At 53.1% G+C, this 20,392-nt stretch overlaps 11 protein-coding genes across 11 annotated transcripts; 6 read left to right on the top strand and 5 right to left on the bottom strand.

The window, feature by feature from the left end:
* Window positions 1–111: 111 nt before the first annotated feature.
* Window positions 112–1,700, bottom strand: SAICODRAFT_21246 (uncharacterized protein). Its single transcript, XM_019166398.1, has 2 exons — window positions 1,616–1,700; window positions 112–1,474 (listed from the first exon to the last, which is right to left on the bottom strand). The coding sequence occupies exon 2, from the start codon at window positions 1,328–1,330 to the stop codon at window positions 482–484; it is 849 nt and encodes a 282-aa protein (XP_019022012.1). The 5' UTR covers window positions 1,331–1,474; window positions 1,616–1,700; the 3' UTR covers window positions 112–481.
* Window positions 1,701–3,047: 1,347 nt separating this feature from the next.
* On the bottom strand, window positions 3,048–4,490 carry SAICODRAFT_27260 (C-14 sterol reductase Erg24; the record flags this gene model as incomplete). The annotated part of the gene is made up of 2 exons (XM_019167020.1): window positions 3,048–4,342; window positions 4,397–4,490. The coding sequence occupies 2 exons, from the start codon at window positions 4,488–4,490 to the stop codon at window positions 3,048–3,050; spliced, it is 1,389 nt and encodes a 462-aa protein (XP_019022011.1).
* A 269-nt stretch (window positions 4,491–4,759) lies between these two features.
* Window positions 4,760–5,695, top strand: SAICODRAFT_60807 (mannose 6-phosphate receptor domain-containing protein; the record flags this gene model as incomplete). The annotated part of the gene is made up of 2 exons (XM_019169798.1): window positions 4,760–5,309; window positions 5,349–5,695. 2 exons carry the CDS (start codon window positions 4,760–4,762, stop codon window positions 5,693–5,695), a joined length of 897 nt encoding a protein of 298 aa, XP_019022010.1.
* Window positions 5,696–6,299: 604 nt separating this feature from the next.
* Window positions 6,300–7,316, bottom strand: SAICODRAFT_31659 (uncharacterized protein; the record flags this gene model as incomplete). The annotated part of the gene is made up of 1 exon (XM_019167972.1): window positions 6,300–7,316. One exon carries the CDS (start codon window positions 7,314–7,316, stop codon window positions 6,300–6,302), a length of 1,017 nt encoding a protein of 338 aa, XP_019022009.1.
* A 3,194-nt stretch (window positions 7,317–10,510) lies between these two features.
* SAICODRAFT_27257 (uncharacterized protein) lies at window positions 10,511–12,232 on the bottom strand (the record flags this gene model as incomplete). The annotated part of the gene is made up of 1 exon (XM_019167019.1): window positions 10,511–12,232. The coding sequence occupies one exon, from the start codon at window positions 12,230–12,232 to the stop codon at window positions 10,511–10,513; it is 1,722 nt and encodes a 573-aa protein (XP_019022008.1).
* A 454-nt stretch (window positions 12,233–12,686) lies between these two features.
* On the top strand, window positions 12,687–13,280 carry SAICODRAFT_9536 (uncharacterized protein; the record flags this gene model as incomplete). The annotated part of the gene is made up of 1 exon (XM_019171971.1): window positions 12,687–13,280. One exon carries the CDS (start codon window positions 12,687–12,689, stop codon window positions 13,278–13,280), a length of 594 nt encoding a protein of 197 aa, XP_019022007.1.
* Window positions 13,281–13,283: 3 nt separating this feature from the next.
* Window positions 13,284–13,805, top strand: SAICODRAFT_31656 (uncharacterized protein; the record flags this gene model as incomplete). Its single annotated transcript, XM_019167971.1, has 2 exons — window positions 13,284–13,619; window positions 13,647–13,805. Coding segments are annotated over 2 exons (495 nt in total), but the record flags the coding sequence as incomplete, so codon positions are not given.
* Window positions 13,806–14,406: 601 nt separating this feature from the next.
* SAICODRAFT_44558 (uncharacterized protein) lies at window positions 14,407–14,733 on the bottom strand (the record flags this gene model as incomplete). Its single annotated transcript, XM_019168786.1, has 1 exon — window positions 14,407–14,733. A coding segment is annotated over one exon (327 nt), but the record flags the coding sequence as incomplete, so codon positions are not given.
* A 633-nt stretch (window positions 14,734–15,366) lies between these two features.
* Window positions 15,367–16,480, top strand: SAICODRAFT_31653 (uncharacterized protein). The gene has a single exon (XM_019167970.1). The coding sequence runs from the start codon at window positions 15,405–15,407 to the stop codon at window positions 16,389–16,391; it is 987 nt and encodes a 328-aa protein (XP_019022004.1). The 5' UTR covers window positions 15,367–15,404; the 3' UTR covers window positions 16,392–16,480.
* A 124-nt stretch (window positions 16,481–16,604) lies between these two features.
* On the top strand, window positions 16,605–19,225 carry SAICODRAFT_21239 (uncharacterized protein). The gene is made up of 3 exons (XM_019166396.1): window positions 16,605–16,902; window positions 16,972–17,101; window positions 17,160–19,225. The coding sequence occupies exons 1-3, from the start codon at window positions 16,781–16,783 to the stop codon at window positions 19,038–19,040; spliced, it is 2,133 nt and encodes a 710-aa protein (XP_019022003.1). The 5' UTR covers window positions 16,605–16,780; the 3' UTR covers window positions 19,041–19,225.
* Window positions 18,985–19,226, top strand: SAICODRAFT_31651 (uncharacterized protein). The gene has a single exon (XM_019167969.1). It carries the CDS (start codon window positions 19,043–19,045, stop codon window positions 19,214–19,216), a length of 174 nt encoding a protein of 57 aa, XP_019022002.1. The 5' UTR covers window positions 18,985–19,042; the 3' UTR covers window positions 19,217–19,226.
* Window positions 19,227–20,392: the final 1,166 nt, after the last annotated feature.

The raw sequence follows: 20,392 nt of genomic DNA, 5'->3' as shown, positions 1-20,392 counted from the left end.
TATATGAGAGCAGAGTAGATCTACGTATACCATATAGCTACAGTAGATGAAGAGCTACAACTACAACCCCAATAATACACATCACTATTGGGTCAACACACTCGTCGCTAAGTAGGTAGCAAATGATTCCAATTCATATGGTAAACGACAGTGTAAAAGATAGGTATGAACAACAAACGCATATCCATCTCATCCGTGGAAGGATAGAGAGCACGATAAACAACAGCAAACACACAAAAAACACACAAAAAACCAAGCAAAAACACAAGAAGAAGGACACCCATGGCCAAATCATTGCCACACCGGAAATGCTCCAAAACCTTCACGAACGAACAACAGACAAAAACACAAAACCCCAAACAATACCACAAGAAATGCCCCAATCGCGCGCAACCAACAAGTTTACATACAAAAACGAAAAAACGCCTCTAACAACCCCCTAGGCCTCTCTCCCCAAGAACACGTGTAAGTCGACGTTCACTTACTCCTCCATACCACCGAACATGCCCTCTTCACTCTCTTCACTCTCACCACGCTCGACATCCTCGTCGTCGCTCTCGCTCTCATCCTCACTCTCCTCCTCTTCCTCAATGACGACACCACCATGGCCCGCGTAAGAGCTTTCCCTGACGAAGGAACCAGGACCACGAGTAAAACTCGCTCGTCTCGCAGCCGGAAGAGTGGACAAAGGCGACGCGGCATACGGACTTCCACCAGGTGGGAACGGGTACGAAGCCGTCGCGGGCCCGAGATGAGCGGGAACCGCGGCGGGAGAAGAGGATGGTGAAGCCCCCATCGAGACAAGCACGGATGCAGCTTCGAGGAGCTGGACTTGTTGATGTTTCGAGATAAGGAGTTTGGAGGTTGTTTGCCACTGCGGCGTGTGCTCCCACTTATGCTTGTTCAAGCACGAGATATGTTTGTACCCCTTTCCGCAACGCTCGCAACGGACGATTTCTTTTCCTCCGTTTGCGGGGGATCCAACGACTTCAGAATCATCGATTGCGGAGTCTTCGGTTGTTGGGGCGTAGGAGGAAGACCGGACGAGGGTGGATTTGAGAGAGTGTGCGACGCTGGACTTTCGGCGAGTCTTGGTAACACCACCGGGGATTGAGACAGCGGGCGAGGAGACGTTGGTGGTAGAGGATTGGCGGCGGGTAAGGAGGGACTTCGAGAGTGTTGAGGTCGAGGGAGATTGAGCATCGGTTGTCGGAAGCGAGGATGGTGGGGATGGGTAAGAACCCAAACCGGAGGGCTGAGCGACATAGTGTGCTGCAATTGGGATTGCGGATGGTACTGGTGGGGTCGTGGTAGAGCGGGTTGCGTACATTGTTACCGTTATCGGGGATGTATGCTGAATAAATGCGGGATGTTGTTGAGATGAAGCTTGGCTTGCGAATGAGAGTATAGGTGTTTAAGTTCTGAGGAAGATGGAGTTGGGTTGATTGGGAGCTTTGTGAACCGAGGATGAATGCTGTAAACCACCTCGAGTCAGCACTTTGCTCGGGATGTATGCCACGTATCCTCGAGCTCGGAGTCTCCAACGGACCGACCGAGGACAACTGATAAGCAGCCCTCGTCCTCCCCTCCTCTCGAGCTCTCTTGTTGAACTCACCTCAGTCAAAAAGCAGCACTGGTTAGATAATAGAGAACGATTGCTTCGGACCGTCTTGGTGGTGAGTAACAGGGTACAAAAAAAGTTGGGCAGGGTTTCATCTTTCACGGGTCTCCATGGGACTTTTGAGATTTCGTGCGGGGGGACCGATAATCACGCGCTCCACCGCGGCATGTGGATGTGGCTTACCTAAGGGTGAGGAGTGGCGCGAGATAGCAGACAAAGCAGAGTTGAGAAGAGGAGAGTGTTACAGGATACGACGAAGGAGGAGGTGTTTGGGCTCGACTGAATGCTCTCTTCGCTATCATTGTACTGGTTGTGCTCTCCGCCAGCTACACAACCATATACGCAAAGCATTCACTCGAGGAAAGTCGACACGCATTTACCCGCCCAACCCGACCCTTCATTTCCCTCCCCGAACAAGACAACAGCAGCAATCAATGATCTGATCCCACACGCGCTCCAGAACACAGTTTAAGTTTCATTGACAAGGTATTCGTAAGCTTGCTCATCCCTAGAATTCACTGAACCCTGTCTCGTCTTGTCTTGTTTACCTTCTCGCCTTCGCGATCAAGTCCTAGGCCTCTTTTACCGACGACAGCACCTTCCTTCCGTATCTTTGTCACCAAGCTCAAAAAGTTAAATGAAGGGTGCTGCGATGCAATTGGTGCATCTTTACACAACCTTGTATGTAATTAACCATGACCAGCCAGCTCCGCCGTATGTGATCGAGCCTGTGCCCACCCTTTCCGATATCGATCGCAATCCAAACCCGCGATTGCACCAGCGGCCGCCGCGGATTGCGCACCAGATTACGAGCCTTACGGCATCATCACACATCCCACAAGCCCCGAAACTACCCGCGGTTGGACGACTCCGACGCTCACCGGTGCTTACCACTGCAGTCTAGAGCAGTTTGGTTTTTGGGGTTTGTTAGTGCTTGGAGGGATGCGTTTTGACTGGTTTTCGCCGTTTTAGGCTGCAGGCTGGCAATTGAGCCCGTTGCGCGCTGCTCTAGATCTATCTGCCGTGACTGCAGCTCGGCGGGTGTAGGGTCGGGAGGGGTTGACTACCGGGATGAACCGACGCCTGATCTAGAAAAGAAACAGAAATGAGATCGGATTATGCAGGGAATGCATTGATCTTCAGTATGATTCCCGGGCTTTTCGTCGGCAGTTGGTTTGGAACGCGTGAGCGATGAAAGGAAGCGGCAGTGCAACTACGGTTCATCTCCCAAACATTTTTTATCTCAAAATGCCTCAATCACCGACGCTCGCGATCGAATCTTGATTTCCTGTATTCTAGAAAGTCTCATATCGTGTCTCCTCCTTGGACCTTAAGCTCGTCTACGTTGATGTTGCCGCCTCAGCCAACGTTCTCGAAGCTCGTCCCCGTCGAACGGTCGATCCCCGCCTACGCGTACATTACACACCTAATACACATACGGCACGATCCTCCACCTAACACTCCCCTTATACTCCTCCCAATCCTTCCCATACTTCCTCCCACACTTCTCCTCATCCCTCCTCTCCCGATGCACCAACAACACAGCGAAATACCCGACATAAAAGTACGTAATGGGAGTTGCGAAGCCCGTGGGGAGACACCACGCCCATGCCATGATCCAGTCTCCAAGGTAGTTGATGTGGCGTGCGGTTCCCCACCAGCCTGAAGTGATGAGTTTTGTGCCGTACGAGGTTTGGAGGTAGGTTAGGTGGGAGACGGAGGGGTGGGTGGGGGTGTTGCGGAAGGTGTTCTTTTGGGTATTTGCGGAGCGGAAGATGTAGTATCCAGTGAGCTGAACCGCAATTATGCCTATGGATTTCCAGAGGCCGAGATCGACGGGGTGTGAAGCAAGGTATCGCGCCTGCAGAGAGTAGGTGAACGGAACCCAGACGAGGTCGCCAAAAGAGAGCATGAACCCAAACCCATCCGTCGTAATATCCATCGTCGTCAACACCGCCTCCTCATTCCACAACGAATCCAAACAATACCATCCCTGAAACACACAAACCAAGACCATAGAGTCCGTCACCCTTCCAAACTCAACGAACTGGTGCGCAGCAAAAGCGATGTTGAGAATGGCCCAGAGAATGATTCCGGGGCGGAGTTCGGCAAACTGCTTGATGTCGAAGGGTTGATCGGGGAGGAAGGGGAGGTTGAGGGTGGGGTTTAGTTCGCGGCCAATGAAGAAGTCGTACACAACATTTCCTGAGTTTCCTCCAAGTGCCAACAACTTGCTGCCACCATTCTTAATAGGGATGTAGGAGGAGGCGTAAACATGAATCGCAAGGGCGAATGAGAAGAGGCAGGCTGCGGTGATGAGCCCGAGGTAATGCTCCCACACGAATGTAAACACTGAATGTCCGGGCCCGTACCTCAGCAAGACTGCAATCTGCATTGCAATAACCACCACGAACGTCCGAAACCCATTCATCTTATACCTCGCCCTCGTCCCATCCCTCAACTCCGTTCCTTCAACCCATGGTCCAGGGATAACGACCCACAACATCAACAATAACTGCCACCACTTCAAATACGCCCGAATAGCTTCCGGGTCGAACAATCCTGCCCAGCCGGGCCATTGAGACTGGAGTCCGGAGATAGTTGGGATAGAGCATGACGCTGGGTTGCAGGCGAAGTAGAGGAGGTAGGTGAAGGCTGGGGTCAAAAGTGTAACTCCCAGGGCTCCAATGGGGCCCGCAAACTCATAATGAGTTGTCTTGGCTGTTCAAAAGGGTTAGTAAGGTAACGAAGGGTTGGAGGAGATAGGTGGGGTACGGTTCAGCGGCCCAACAGCCTTGACATCCTTCGTGTCGACCTTCTGCGCGTCCACCGTCGCAGCCTTCGGCGCGTTCACCTTTTTTCTCGGCATCCTGACCAAGCACTGTCGATCTCGTATAACAGGGAACGGCGATCAGGGTCCTCGATCAACCTAAATATCCCAACTTTTTCACCCAGGGATTTATGGATTGTTGGCGTTGCACTGCCTCGACGTCCCCACATGTACGGCCATGCATGGTCGGCTAGAGGCATCCCAATACACGTAGGCCATTGCGTCAACCTCCCAGGTAACCTCCAAGACCTCCTCGACAATATACCCCCTCCGTCAATTGCAATTCCAATCGCAGTTGCAATACAGCCATGCGATTCACTCTTATAACGGGCCTTGCCCTGGCTCTAACAGCTGGGTCGACGTTGAACAATGTCTTGGCGCTCGCAACCGAAACCCCAGTCGAAGACCAATCCTGTACCCTCACCAATCCCCTCACAAAAGAATACTACGACCTCCGTCCCCTGACTCGTACCTCCGACCTCTTCTCCACAGATTGGTCCGTAAATGGGCACGACTACGGCGCGAACTTCACCCTCAACATCTGTGCACCGCTTCTCAACACTACCGATGATGCACCACACTCAAGCGCGGGGTATGTTGATGAGGACGGACAGTTTATCTCGATTGGAGATGTAAATACTGTTCCGATTCTGCGTGGGAGGCGGTTGACGTTGGAGTTACCGTCTAATACACCCTGTCCGACTGGGCCGAGCAAACGCACGACACTAATCTCCTTTCTCTGCGACCGGGACTTAACCCAGAAATCCGCTATCACATTCGTCGGATCCCCGCATTCGTGCGACTACTTCTTCGAGTGGCGGACAGCGCGAGCCTGCCCAATCGCACACGGCCACGGCCGTGGCAGCGGCGACTCCGGATCGGGAGGGGGAGCCGGAGGCCAGAAGGGTTTGGGAGTTGGGAGTTTATTCGGCCTCCTTGCAATTCTTTTCCTCCTCGCCTACTTCGTCGGCGGCATCGTCTACCAACGCGTCGTTATGCGACAATCCGGCTGGCGACAAGTCCCACATTATCACACCCTTCGCTCCGTGGTGTCGTTCGTGGCGGATATGGTGATGATTATTGGGGCGACGGTGTGGAGTAAGATTCCGGGTTTGAAGAATTTGGGGAGTATGGGAAGGGGAGGGAGGGGGAGGATTCAGTTGGAGGATGAGGCGGTTATGGATGAGGCGTTGGAGGGGAGTGATGATGAGGGCAGTGGGCATGGTGGAGCGAGGTGGGCGTGAGACGACGAAGGAAGGGATGTGGGTGTAAGATGCAATTTACCTCGGTCGATGCCGCTGTTACGTGCGTATAACATGGATGTGGATTCAGGGCAATGGGCGGGGTGGGCGCGAGACGACGAAGGATTGTGGTGTGAGATGGTCTACACCTCGAGATCGTGCTTATGGCTTGATGATTTTTGGTAGGGAGGGCAATAGACATAGACTTATGATATCCATAATTCCCCAAACAATGAACGTGGGTATCACTCTTACCGCCTTTACGCTTCTCCCATCTTCTTTTCAATGAAGCCATAAGCCAAGCAAATACATGTTGAATGTCTTTGCATGCCAAAACCTTAACCACCTGTCGTGCAATGGCCAGAATGCTTTTGCATAAAAACAAATCATAAACATGAACGTAAAAAAATCGATAAGAATTGCAATGCAACCAATCAACGCCCCATATCCCGAATCCTTGCCAAAAATAAACTGTTGGAGGTTAAGTACACCCCATTGTGAGGATGTTGATGCCGTCTGCTATCTAGTTCCCATCGTGTTGTCGTGGAATATCGACATTCTGCCCATTTTCTTCCTCCTGTAATGATGATGATGTCGAACGTTGGCGTTATTGCTGCTGCGTGCTAGTTTGCACACTTCCTCGTCGTGAGTGCGCCTGTCCTTTCGCAACCGGCTTGAGGTACTCATGACATTTATGCGCATGCTTAAACCATAGCACACTATTCTTCCTTTTCAGACTCGCCACTGTAACCCACTGCTTACACTGATGACACATCCCCTCCCACGCCTCCCCCTCGACCTTTCTCATCTCAAGCGGCTGCACGAATCCTCGACCACTGACCGCACTGATACCATGGTAGAACTGCTTGTGGTACCAGAACGCACTGTTTTTGAGTTGGAACCATTTTCCGGGTCGACAGGTGTCGCACCAGCCTTCTTTTGCGTTGCCGGTGCCGCGGACCCATTGGGGAGTGTAAAGATCGCCGGCGAAACGGAGTTTTTGTTGGCGGGGGGCGGACTCGGATTTCGGGTCGATGTCGTCGAGAGGTGGGGCGTGGGGCTGGTAAGGCCAATCGTTCTCGCCGGCGTCGTCGTTGTGCTGGTGACCTTGACCTTGTGGCTGACCTTGTTGCTGAGATTGGGGTTGTGGTGGCGGCTGCTGGACGATCTCGGGCTGTGGTACAATTGCCCTCGTCGGCTGCGGGATCGACATCGACCTTTGCATAACCTGTTGATACTGATGCTGAACCTGAAGCTGGTGCTGGTGCTGGTGTTGGTGTTGGTGCTGGTGCTGGTGCTGGTGCCGATGCTGAACCCGCTGCTGAGCTTGCATCTGCTGCTGTTGCTGTAACATCATCGCGGCCGCTGCCTGTTGCTGCTGAAGCTTCATATGCTGCTCCTGCAAATACATTTGATTTTCCTGCTGCTGGTGTTGATGCTGTTGCTGAATCTGTTTCTGCAGTAACTGCGCTTGTAATTGCTGCAACTGTTGCATTCTTTGCGGATCAGCCGCCGAGGCAGATGGTCCGATATCCTGATCCCAGGGCCCCTGTTGCTGCGGGATTGTCATATCTGGTACAGGGACCATGACCGGAGGTCCACTCAGCGACGAGTTCCTCGCCATACCAACACCGACACACCCTCCCGCCTCTGCCGCCCCCGGAATCTCCCTCACAGGCGGACTATGCATCGGACTCGTCCCCGCTCCACTCACGCCCAATCCACTCGGTAACGTACCCAGATGCAGATCCCCAATCTTCCCCTGCATTGTCGAACCATTACTCCACCTCTTCGAACCCCTCCTCGGAGACTGGCCGAGTGAGTAAGGCGAGGAACCACGACGTGCTGCAATTCGGGAGACGGAGGTATGTTGGAGCTGGGGGACGGCGCCGACGCCAGCGACGTGGAGGTGGTTCGGGGATGTTTGGGATTGGAGGGGGTCGTAGGCCGAGGTGTCGTCCATGGAGGAGAATGCTGAGACGGTGGGTGAAACGCCGTTTTGGGACCAGGATAGTCGCATTGGGTTGCGGTGGGGTCCTGGCCCGTTGATGGAGGGTGCGGCGGAGGAGATTGTGCTGAAGGTGTTCATACTTCCGACACTTTCTCTTCTCATGCTCCGGTAGATATCTTCATTGAGGAGATGTGCTGTTTGCTGGTCGTATATATCATGTGGTTGTTGTGGGGAATACTGAGATATCAAGATAGGCTGGTCGATCCCCGTTTGCATGTGAGTGAACTGCGTCGAAGCGTTGCCATCAGCTCCCGTCGGCATGACATTCCACTGCACTCCTTCCTGTATCGACGGCGGCGGAGGCTGAGGTTGGTAATCCGCTGCGTTGTTTTGGGAATCGTAGGTAGGGTAGTAAAATGGAAGACGATTGACGGTTGCTGGCTCGTTGGGTTTGACTGGATCGACGTAGGGCGACACATTTTGCACCGCATCTTGCGACATGAAAAACCCATCTCCAGCAGGTGCGTCGATCGTCGTAGGGCTGAGCATCGGTTCATACGCGACAGGATACGCCGGAACCTGTAAATTTTGATGTCCATAGCCCATACCTGGCGGCGCGGGCGTGTTGAGCATGGGAACGGGTACGGCCGACATGCCATATGAACCCACCGCAGGCGCAGGCTGTGTAGGCATGGGCATCCCTAAACCTGCTCCTCCCTGATTCTGCTCAACATCACCTCGGAACTCCATAACATGATCCAACGTCGTCGCCAATTCGAGATGTTGTGGGTGATATGACCAAGGAAGAGGTCTGAGCGGTGTAGGATGCGACGAGAGGTCGAATAAGGTCGCGTAGGTATAAAAACTGAATTACCGGATAGAAGGAGAAACTTACGATCGCTGCGATCGTTTATTGTCGAAATATAGTGTCGTGAAACTATCCGAGTCGAACGAAACGCCCCAAGGGTCGAAAGCTTAAGGGTACCTAGGTATATATGAGAAGCCTGTGCTGCGTGAGGCAGTAGATCGATATCGACCCTAGGCTTCGATTGACGAAGAAGAAGGATACGAAAAGGTGTAGCGAATGTTTATTCGAATGGCATACGAAGTCGAGAGAACTCGGGGGCGGGAAGGTTCGCCCTTCTTACTGCCTACCCGCGTCCGGCCCTCGGCGCGGATTTAGGCTCTGAGAGTGGCGTACTTTTCGCACTTGAGCTCGAACGCAACCCAACCGTCTATAAACCTTCCGTTGCGTTATTAAATGGGATTAATTGAGTACCAGTTCTTATCAGATCTGTCCATCGATGAGCCATCATCACCATCCTTGATCTCTACAGCAGCTACACACAAACACACAGACAGGCAGACCGCCAGACCCTCAATTGCGATACTGCAGCTGAACGAACACCCACCACATCACCCCCCCTCATACTGCCCACAATATCTCTCGCGTGCGCTTGCCACGCCTCGAATTTGCCGTGATTTTGCGCAAATTGACAGCACACTAATTCGCGTCTAGAGCTGGGCTTACTTAACCTTGTAGCGCTTAACCTTGAGCACGTTGGCCGTACTATTCACCACTATCGTCCCACTGATGCAGGAGAATTCCCGGAAGGGACAGGAAGGTACTCGGTGCATTCTTCCATCGTCAATTGGGATGCTGAAGGATGCCTGTTAAAGGGATCAGCTGCTGTGCTGATCGACAGCCTGTCTTCGAGCTTAACGTTCGAAGGTCTAAGCCATAGCCAAATGGAACCTCGACCTTGTCTTCTGATCTACATATGGCTACACGACCTCGCTCGCCATCGTGACGTCTTAACTTCCACTGACGTAGACCGCCTTCTTGAACAAAGATTGGTGTAACCTTACTCTACCATCTACACCTATAGCCAGAGGCAGAAGCCCTCCCGTGTTTTACTCGGTTCCAGCGATCTGCAGCGGCGCATCCGAGTCCGAACGTCCAAATTAACGTTACAAGTACAGCTCTAGATCTAGGACGAATCAGTGCGCAGCGGAGAGATCCGAGGGAGACAGAAGTGCAAAATTTGGAAAGTTTGGAGGGTGTGTCGAAACGGTAGATGATGTTCCCCTCCAAACCTTCGAAGGAGGGACCAGCCAGCTGTCGGTCATCCCCTGCTCCATCGAACCTCAAGCTCGGGGCGGGGTAGCGTGCACGGTTCAAAGGACGTCCGCCGGATACAACGGTTGCGCGGAGGAAACCAGGTATGAACGCACGTGGAGGGCTTCGGAAGAGGGAGAAAGTAAAGTCGAATACGCCGTTGATTCAGGTCGGATCGGATGCGCATCCTGGTTGCGCACGGGTAATGCCAGTCGACAGTTGCCGACGTCAACCTGTACTGGCGGAGATTGTTCCAATTGGTGCGGGTAAAGAGGGGAACGCGTGCCGGGTACGCGTGTGATTGATAGTTATAGCCGGAGGAAAAGAGGGGGCAATTGGTGCACAACTCAAGGAGGTTGCTGGATGCAACGGCCGAGGAAGAAGAAGTGTCATGCAAAATTATCAGATGTTAAGATCCCGGCTCTACCTGCTGACCCGATAACTCTGGAAGTCCAGCTCCGTAATTCCTAGGTACCAAGTCAAATCCGTGCCTATTGTATGTCTGTCATAACTCCTTCTGTTTCTCTGGCTACATCATCGTCATAGCGTTTACTTACCATCCGCGAACATCTCCTAACTTTCTCTAAAAGAGATAGCGACTTCGCCTATTTGTTCCGCGAACACTTTTGTGATTCACCTCAACCCTCATCGGATTACTTCGCTCTAGTTGATCTCGCGCTTCCAACGTCTTCATGATGGACAAGATATCCGGCGCAATCGAAAAACTTCCCTTTTGAGCTTCCGCGATTTACTTCCCCAACTCCCTCTTCAAGAACTCCGGTAATTCACCCTGGACACGCGTCAACCGATCTGCCCCGGGAGCGGACATTTCCTCCTGTTTCTCCTGTCTGGTTTTCCAAAACTTGCGAGCCCTTCGCGGCGACTTTGGTAACTCCATCTCTAACAGCTCCGACAGCTTGCCCTCAAAGCTGGTCAACCTATCTGCTCCAGCGGCGGCAGATTGCGGAACAGGCATCGAGTCCATGACAGACACGATATCGGGAGCAATCACGAACGTGTCATCGGTTCGGGGCGGTGTCGGCTGGCGAGGTAGTTCCCGGTCGAGGACGTCGAGAAGGTCCCCTCTGCAGCTCGTTAGGCGGTCTGACAAGGGATAATTACTGACAGTGTTGGATAGTGGCGGCCTTCGTTCCCATTTCGTGTTCTCCAGCTGCGGTAAAGGTAATGTGGTGGAAGGTATATCAACCATACCGTTGCTCTCTGGATCCTTTCCCTTTGCAACGATTCTATCGCCCCTTCCCCTCATCGGTCTCGTGTGAATCCCTCTCGACCCACCCATCTGCGAGTGCTGGTAACTCCCGTACACGTTCCTGTCCATCGGTTGAGACGGAATTCCTGGTATGCTCGAGAACGGGCGCGTAGTTTCCCTCGCCGGTATCTCCTCATTCACCTTCTCGCCGCCCCGCCGTCCCGACCCACCCTGCGAAGTCTGCGAAGTGGAAGCGACAACAGCGCGCGCGTTCAACGCGTTGTAGCGTAACCCATCCTCACGTATCCAATCACACAACATCGCCGGCTTGGACGTGGCCTCGATCCCCGCCTGCGCCATCCGTAGAAACACCTGCATCGTATACTCCGCATCATTCCCCGCATTATGTAAATCCCTGACATTCTCCACCCCAATCTCCGCACACAAAGCTTTCAAAGAGCGTTGTCCACTGTTTCCCCCTGCACCCCCATCGCTCGCCACCTCGCGCACCCTCGCCAACGCCGTCCAAACCCTCTGTGTATCCAACACCAAGACTTTCTGGGCATCGAGTCGTGACCCAGCGTCCCGGAGATATTTTATGTCGCCCCTGGCATCGTGCGCGACGAATACGACATTGGGATCTTGGAAGAGGTGATCGATTCGACGGATGATTTCGCGCAAGGGTAAGACCTCGGTACGCCCAAAATTGAATTTGTGGGAGTTATCGGGGACGTAACGGCCGTTCCGTAGAGATAGTGTTTCTTGTACCCGATAATGTTCGGTGGAGTGCGTGATGGGTGTTTGGGCGGGTGGTACGCGTGCGGTGGAGATCCCGAATTCGAGGAGTTTGTCGTGGTTGTGTTCGAATGATTCGACGTCGATCGCGACGAAGGTCGCGCCTGGTGTTTGGAGTAGTTCCATAGCTTTCGCGAGGTCGGTGTTAGCGTAGGTGGTCTCATCCACGGTACGGGCGGAGGGTGGGTTGAGTGTTGATGACCAGAAGCGTTTGAGTGCGCTTCTGGAGGTGATGCGTCTTGTTGGTAGTGGGAATTCGGTGTTGGGGGGGAATGAAAAAGATGCCGGGAGGGGGGGGAGGATGAGGTTGGTTTCGTGCTCGATGGCGGATTTGTAGGCGTTGACATCGTCATAACTCAGCAAGTACGCGGCTTTCTTCGTTTCGTCGAGATCCGTGACTGTGTAATTTTGCGAGTTAGGCACTTGCGAGCATAACGCGGGACAGGCCCAGGGAGAGTTAAACATACCATCGAGGAATACTTGCCAACCACCCTGCTCTGGCCGCCAGAATCCTGTTCCCTTAAGGTATTTGGAGATGATCCGATCATGATAGGGATCGCGCGGGTTCAGCCAGTCATCTTGGATGGCCCAGAAGTCGATGAGTTTGCTGTTTGCGTCCGTGACGACTTGGAGCTGCTCCGTTACCGGTGGTCGCGCAGCAGTTAGGCGGTTAGGAGGGTGAGTAGGATATGGTTGACGGCTGCTCGAGGAGGTAACATTTATTGCTTTTGTCATGGCTTCAAGCAAGCGTCGGAACATGGATCGGCCTTGACGATGAAGCTCAAGCTGACCCACGAGCCGTCGACTTCGCGCGCCTGGTTGCCCGTACTGCCGAGTGCAAAATTCTTGACACAGCGCGTCTTAGGTGCATCTGCGCGGAATCAGGCCAAACCACAAACAATCCAACAACTCCATCAAAATGCCTTCTAAACGAAAGCACGCTACGCAGAACGACTCATCGGAACTCAGGCTATCTGCTCGTACCACCGGACCGCCCCCGCCCCTTGTCGATGATGCCCGTGAAACAACAGCAACCGAACCACGAAGGACCCAGCAGAGGTCTGAAAACATCATCGAAGTTCCGGATGAGCCTACCCCTGTTGACCTTGACATCACTATCGACGATTTCACCGCTATGCTCACTGTCAATGTCAAGCGCTTATCACCTAAGCCCAAATGGCAGGCCTTCATCAATGTTGATTCGCATTACTCCCTGCCGAAGTCGGCCTACCAAAGTGACGACGACTCCCACTCCCAGGCCCCGTTTCGCTCCTCCCAAGTCAGGAAACGGTCTCAAACTGCTCAGCCTAGACGCCCTAAGAGTGCTACAGTTGCGCATCTTCAGAATATCGAAATTGGATTCGAGGGTGACCCGGCTAAGTACGACAAGCTTGCTGCGCTACGAGCACTTCAAGCCCGCTGGATGTGCTCAAAGCATCACCAAAGCATCTGCTACATTCACCCTCTCAGCAGAGTCCATCGCCGTGTCAACTACATGCAGCAAGACCGCTGAGCGATTGCTGTTGTCGAGCCTGGTTCTACGGTCACCATCGAAAGGCCTCCCATTTCAGACTCAGTCTTTAAGGACTTTCACGAAGCATTTCAGCGAGCGGATATACCGGCTAGCACACCTGATTCCCGCCCCAGCTCAGCAGGGTATCCAATGCTGCCTACTCCGCTGTCTGCTGATATGGTGCATCCATTTAGTCAAGGCACCCCAGCCCCCAACCCCATGACAGGCTCCAGCCCTCTTATGGGACCAGCAGCAGACGATCTGAACAGATTCCTGGAGTTTGTACGGGAGCATTCGCCTACCTACACCAACTTCCATATCAATATTGCCCGTCAGGGCGTAATTGACAATGGCCTACACCTTGAGGACCTCAAGCGCTGCCCCAGGAAGGATATTGGAGTGATCAAGATGGGATGGCTGATCACAATGCAAGAATTCTGGCCTAAATGGAAGACTGCCCAGCGAAATATGCATGCTTGGAAGCGGACGCTTGAACCGCCAGTTTTTGAGGCCGCGGACGATTGAAAGTTTTGATAGATGCGTCATCGTATATAGGTCTTTATTGTATGAAGTTTTCGCTTCATTCTAGCTCGTGGTTGTTGAGCATTAAGCTCACACAGTCTCCATACTCAAATACAACGGTTGACGTAGTGTCAAGATTTATGCACATAGCCTACCGAAGGGGTTAGCTGCATGACTAAACCCCGACTTAGTGCCTGCATTTGGACATCCGTACAGCCATTTTGTGAGGGGATGTGTCCGTGGGAATTCAAGTCATCAGAAAATACATATACTGCTTACTTTGACTATTCATCATCATCCGCAAAGATAGGTTCAGGTCCCTGCAACTCAGCAGCTGCGAGCAAGGCCATTTCACGACTGCTGTCAACATAAGCTGTAAGCTGTGCCTGGGTTAATGCATACCCACAGTTCGTGAACATGTTGAGGATTTTGTTGCTTTGTGAGTTGATATAATCGATTGCGCAGCGTATGAAGGCTTCAGGGTCTGACTTAGCAAACTCATGCTCGTTGTTCTTCTTCATCAGCTTTTCATCATGCTGAAACAGAGCTCAATTGGATTTAGGTCTGGGGAGTAAGGTGGTAGGAAATGGATTCGACAGCCGGCTCTTTCGACTAGCAGTTCAGCAACCCTTGGATCGTGATGAATACGACAATTGTCGAGTACAACAATGCTGTTGGGACCAGGGTAAGGCCCTACGATTGGTAGGAGTTCCTCTTTGACGAATTCGACAAAGCAGTCAGCATTGAAAGACCCCTGAAAGATCCACAAAGCAGGGAGACCTGTCGAGGTGAGTGCCGGCAATACACTCCAGCGCTTGGAGTGAATGAGAGTGCAGTCTTCAATGGCACGGTTTCCAGCGGGAGCATAGCCAAATTTGCGGTGAGCGCTGCGCTCATCGACGGCTGATTCGTCGAGGAAAATAAGCTGATCCTGCCTGTAGTAGGCCATTCAATCGCATGGTTTGCCCATAGCATTCCATTACGCTGCGCTGCCCTGACGGTCAACACCTTACGGGTATATCCAATCTTGTGGAGGTAGCGCATGATCTGGAAATGGTTGAGATCGCAAGCGAAGGCTTCGTTCATGCATTCGGCACAGTCTTCTTGGTAGAGAGTAGGGTTTGGTCGGACAAGTACTGAATATACTGCATACCATTCAGTGAGTCCCTCGAGTAGCACCACCTTACTCACCGCCCCTAGATATTCGTTGATTTGAGGCTTGCGTCCACAAGTACGATGACCGGCACGCTCACTGGTGTCCTGCTCTTCATACCTCTTGACAATTCGCTAAACGGTGTGGACTGAAGTATTTGCAATTTCACTGAGTGATGGGATCAGCTCCCCTGATGTAATGGTGGATAACTAGATCTCGGACGGGGTCGGCGATGATCTTCCCATGCATTTTCGCCTTATCCTGGCCTTCCTAGCCCTTCAATGGAGTTGTTTGGAGGTCTTTTTACGGGAGGGTATGCGAGATTGCGCGCACCTGCAGTGAGTTGTGTCAAGAATTTTGCACTTAGCTGTATCAACCACATCCTGCATGCTTTGTTGGGCCGACGCGACTCGTTGCTGCCATCCTGAAGAAATACCAAATCCTCAATCATGTTGGACCGTCAACAAGACCCCACAACCCCCACCAAATCCATCTACGCCTCAGCAGCAGGCTTCCTGGGCCGTCTCATCTCACCCTCGAAGAACACTCGTTCTCCCTGCCCCTCACCTTCACGCTCGAAACTCCCCGTTCCATCAGCTACGAGTACGAGTCCCCAGAAGAACTTCGTTGCGGACCCGAGATTGTCCTTTGCCCCAAAACCACCAACGAACGTCCCGGGAAAGATCCCGGATACGGGTACGGCGGCGGATAAAGTCTTGGCTGAGCTCAATGCGCGGTCTCTGTCTCGGCCTGTAGCGAGCCCCCATTCCCGTGCTCTCTCCAAAATCGGCGGAAAGGGGATGGCCAGGAGTCCGTCTGTAACGCAAAAGTTGAGTGAGAAGCAAGACAAGCTAATGTCAAAGGCCGATTCGATCGCCACGCATTGGTCCACACAATCTCGTTCCGTTTCCGCTGCCAGCTCTCATTCAAGACCGGGGAGTGCGGGGTCGATTCGCTCTACGACGACATCGGCCACGACGACGACGAAGGCGGCACAGAAACCAAAACTGCCGACCGTGTTGGCGAGTCCGGAGAAGAAACGTGTTACGGAGGAAACACAGGGTGGGACGCCGGCGAAGAGGATGAAGCTTGACCCAGCCTCCTCGCGACTGGGGATGCCGAGGAGTCCTTCGAAGATGAATTTATTTGGGAGTGGGAGTGGGAGTGGGACTACGACGGCGGCTACGAAGACCGGAATCCCGAGATCGCCATCCAAATCAATGCTCTCCTCCGCTACCAGCAGCAAACTACCAATCCCCACATCAACGACCACAACGAAGGATGAGGGAGTCAAAGATGTCTCGACGCTGAATGCGGAAGCTAATCGCCGGCATTTGGAGTTGCAGAGACAGAGGCGAAGGGATGCGAGGTTGACGGGGACGGTGAGTCCGGTTAAGGCGAGGGCGGGGGTGAAGAAGGCGCCGGCGTGGAAGTGAGATGCGGGGCTGGGACAAGAAGTACGATATTACAGTGATCAATGAGTCGGCGTTAGCATTTATATCCTATAGGTCTTTAATCTTGGCGTTTTCTATTTTTAGCTTTCAGCTTTTAGGTGTTGAGATAAATGTGTTTTGGTCTTTCCTATTTGGGGTATATATTGGATAAGTGCACAGTTACCTCATCCCCATCTACTACAGCTGCAGCTGACACCAACATTGCTCAACATTGGAGCAGCGAGCATACATCCCTTGATTTTCATCGAATTTGTTTCATTCGTTCGCTTTTCTTATCAACTGCTCGTCCATTCGCTTTCATCCCTGAGTTTCTTGGCTTCTTGTTGCATAACACCACAGTCCAAATACTACAAACAGCAGTAGCAAGGACCATGGCCTACTGCCAACGCTGCGGAGAACCCGTCCCCCAAAGCGCCGAACGATGCAAAAAATGCCGTGGACCGCCGGTGAGTGTGCCGTATATGGACAAGAAGGGGGATATGTGGTCAAAGATGTAAGTGTGCATACATCCGGGATTGTGAGTGTGTGTGTACATGTGTGTCGATATTGACATGGACAATAGGTATTTGAAAAAGGAGGGTGGAGTGGGGAGTGAGGAGTTGAGTAAGGTTGTTGGGACGGTGTTTGATGATGCGGGGGTTCTGGGGAGGAGGCGGTATGGATGTGATGCGTGTCATAAGTTGGTCCATGGGGTTCGTTTACCTAGTCCTCGCCCTCGGTATGGGAATGAATGCTGATGAGAGCGAACAGGGAGGGACGATTGACCGAGATCCGTATGACCCGACGATCAAGTACTGCGAGGAGTGTTATCGGGAGCGGTTTACGCAAGGGACGTGTTATGCGTGTTATGGCACCGTCACGTACGACTCTTTCGTTCGTGCGCCGAGGTCGGATAGGATTTGGCATAAGGGGTGTTGTCGGTGTAAGCATTGTCACAAGGACGTCAGTGAGAACGTCGTCCTGAACTTGCGAGAAGAACCGGTATGCGAGAAGTGTTTCGAGAAGGAGGGTCAGATGCCTGCGGAAAGAGAGGCCGTACTACCGGAGGAGGGAAGGGGAAGGGTTATGACGCCGGTGAGGACTCTCCGTCCCTTCTCGCCGGCTGGGGAGAGGAGGATGTTGGTCAGTCCGACGCCGTTGACGCCGAGGCTCGTGTCGCTTCCTCCCTCCTCCCAGGATGGATCTCCGATGCGGTCACCATTGTCTGCGAGGAGGCAGGGACTTGTGTTGACGATGCCCACTACGCAGCGCCCGTTCAGTCCGAACAGGAGTCGTCCTCTTCATCGCGATTACACTCCGAATCAGTATATGGACCCGCCGCTCCTCTCACCCACATTTGAGCGTGAACGTCCGCTGAGTCGTGCAGACTCTGGTTCACGGAGTCCGAGTCCGTCGAAGATCGTGAGGGTGTCGAGTCCGATTTTGCGGAGGCCTATGCTCGAGACTTTGAATCCCCTAGAGGCGCAGTTGGCAGCTGATAGCCCGAAACAGCCATTTCAGCCTGGACATGTCAAAAGGGCGAGTAGTCTTCGTATGACGAACTTTCTTGATATGTACAGTAAGCTGGGGATCAGCTCTTCGAAGGCGGCTCCTCCGGCTGCGCCTGCGCCTGCGCCGAGTCCAGTCGTTCAGCGGACTGTCGTTGTGCCAGCCCCGAAGCTTGCAGAGAGACCGAGCTCGGTGGCGAGTGGGAAGACGACGGAATCGAAGCATGCGGAGAGTGCGCCAACTGTGATTGATGAGAATGTTAGGGGCAGTGGTGCGGATACGCCGAATAGTCGTCGCAGTGCAGTTACGATTGCGGATTTGGTCATTCCTTCTGGAGCTCCCAAGAGGGATCCCGGTGACCATTCTCCCACGAAGCCGAGTCCGTTGGGAATGGGGTATCCACGTCGACAGCCGCCTCTGCGTCGCCGGAACTCAACGCCTAAGCACTGGCGTGTGCCGAGTGGGAATGCGGAGGCTCCGGTGTCGAAGATTGAGGAACCGGCAAGGGTCGATACGTTCGTGCGTATTCCTGCTGCGAAGGAGGAGGAACCAGTCGAGTATTGCGTGGATTGCAAGAAGGAGCTCGATACGGAATGGGTGAGCACGAGTGATGGGGCGAAGCATCATAGGGAGTGCTTCAAGTGTGGTGTCTGTGCGGGTGAGTTTGACGAGGGGCCTACGAGCGTCGTAACTTACAATGGTGAATTGGCGCATCCAAGATGCGCTCCCGTTGTTTCGACGTGGACTGAGCGTACGATCATGACTCCACGCAAAATGGTCCCAATTTTTCCCAAGCCCAACTCCGCGTCACCTAACCGCAGGGACTTCTCGAATGCAACGGCACCGAAGTCGCCTACGCCTGGCTTCTTCAGCACGCGGAACCGTCCTCTTCCGCGTTTCGGTGGAGCGGAGAAGTGTCCCGCTGCTGGATGTGGATTGAACGTTTACCCCACCGACTCGCACCCCGGACCGCGTGGTAAGAAGTGGCATAAGAAGTGCATCAGGTGTGTTGGTTGCAGTGCGCAGGGTGATTCGACAAGTTATGTGGAGATTGATGAGAAGATGGGGGCCATCAGCATTTTCTGCCGGGCGTGCCAGGATGAGAAGAAGGGCAGGAAGAGAGAAGGGATGGTCATTATCTGAAAATGCTAAAGGAGAAGGAAAGAGCAAAACATGCATTCATGAGAAAGGGAAGAGAAGAACTGGCTATTGAAATCACGGCGTTTTTTTTAGTATTATTAGGAGGACTGCCGGCGGCATTATGGATGGACATTGTGATAGCCGGCGCTTATGCTTTTTCTACGGACTTGGGAAGCTGAGAGGACAACAGAATGAATGAAATATCTTTTGTAATCCTTGGAGTTTATGACGCTTCCAACCCCGGCCGGGCCCTGGCGGTACAGTCGTGCCTTAATTACCTGGGCTGAAATTAACCTGCACCGGTAATCCGGGACGGACCGCCAGACCCCACCAGCTGGACATACATACACCTGATAAGCAGCAGGTTACCCAAGTGATCCTACCCGTTTTGGCTTACGTGTCCGTGTTCCTAAGCGGCAAGGTAATCTGCTTTAGACGGGCTTGAACGAACAGCGGGTACGGGCAAGGTCAACCTCGTGGATCCGGTCCGCCTCGGGGAGTTCTAGTTTGATGGAGACGACCTAGAGGTTCAGGCAGGCAACGGGAAGCACCTTCTCCGAGCTGGACTGGTACGTATCAGAGGAGTTTTCAAAGCCGCCAACAACGGCCCGAACGACGAAAACATCCACTGGTATGCCGCTCAACTCATACACTATGGTCTCAAGCTGTCTAACGTAAAGGCTACCGCCAAGAAGCGGCTGCAGGATACTCTTGATGCTGGAAAGTTGGTGGTGTACCGGAACATATTAAGGATATGAAGTAGATCTTGAGGAAGATGTACAGTACCGCGAACAGTCTTCTGAGGAAACAAGCGACGAAAGAGCAGGAGGATGTTGAGCAGGATAAAGCGTTAAAGGCTGCTCAGAAGGCTCTTCAAAAGCACATCAATGCGAAGAGTAAGGAATCCGCCCCTTTTAAGAAAACGGCCGCTCCTGCACGCAAAAAGCCGTCTGTGAAGAAAACATCAGCAACTACTCCCGCTCCCAAAGATCAACCCAAGGCTAAGGCTCCACGCCCGAAACCAGGTCAGAATTGTGCGAGGTGTTCTAAGCAACGGAAACGCTGCGAGATGACTGATTTTGGATGCGTGAGTTGCCAGGCTGGAGTTGACTGCGTTCCGAACATTCGTGGAGTACCACAGGATGCCGCAGGCGATGTCATCATGGCAGATGCTAAAGACCAACCCGGACGCCCAAAAGCAGACTGCTCGCAGGATTGCGGGTACTCTACCGGGTCCGGTGTCACCAGAACAGGAACCTTGGCAGTCCCCACCCCCTTATGAGGAGTATGAAGCTGCTCAAACTTGGCATGCTCGCGCATACTCGGCGCCAAGGTATATCGGGCGTGCGAAACAG

This window comes from Saitoella complicata (assembly GCF_001661265.1).
Source record: "Saitoella complicata NRRL Y-17804 unplaced genomic scaffold SAICOscaffold_23, whole genome shotgun sequence".
NCBI classification, from domain to species: Eukaryota; Fungi; Ascomycota; class Saitoellomycetes; order Saitoellales; family Saitoellaceae; genus Saitoella; species Saitoella complicata.
This window is presented reverse-complemented; position numbering and strand designations above follow the sequence as displayed.

Coding starts and splice junctions, on each gene's coding strand:
- SAICODRAFT_21246 (XM_019166398.1), bottom strand. CDS start 1,330: ATGTACGCAACCCGCTCTACCACGACCCCACCAGTACCATCCGCAATC.
- SAICODRAFT_31653 (XM_019167970.1), top strand. CDS start 15,405: ATGTTGGACCGTCAACAAGACCCCACAACCCCCACCAAATCCATCTAC.
- SAICODRAFT_21239 (XM_019166396.1), top strand. CDS start 16,781: ATGGCCTACTGCCAACGCTGCGGAGAACCCGTCCCCCAAAGCGCCGAA. Junction 16,903..16,971: donor GGGGATATGTGGTCAAAGAT/GTAAGTGTGCAT, acceptor CATGGACAATAG/GTATTTGAAAAAGGAGGGTG. Junction 17,102..17,159: donor GTCATAAGTTGGTCCATGGG/GTTCGTTTACCT, acceptor GAGAGCGAACAG/GGAGGGACGATTGACCGAGA.
- SAICODRAFT_31651 (XM_019167969.1), top strand. CDS start 19,043: ATGCTAAAGGAGAAGGAAAGAGCAAAACATGCATTCATGAGAAAGGGA.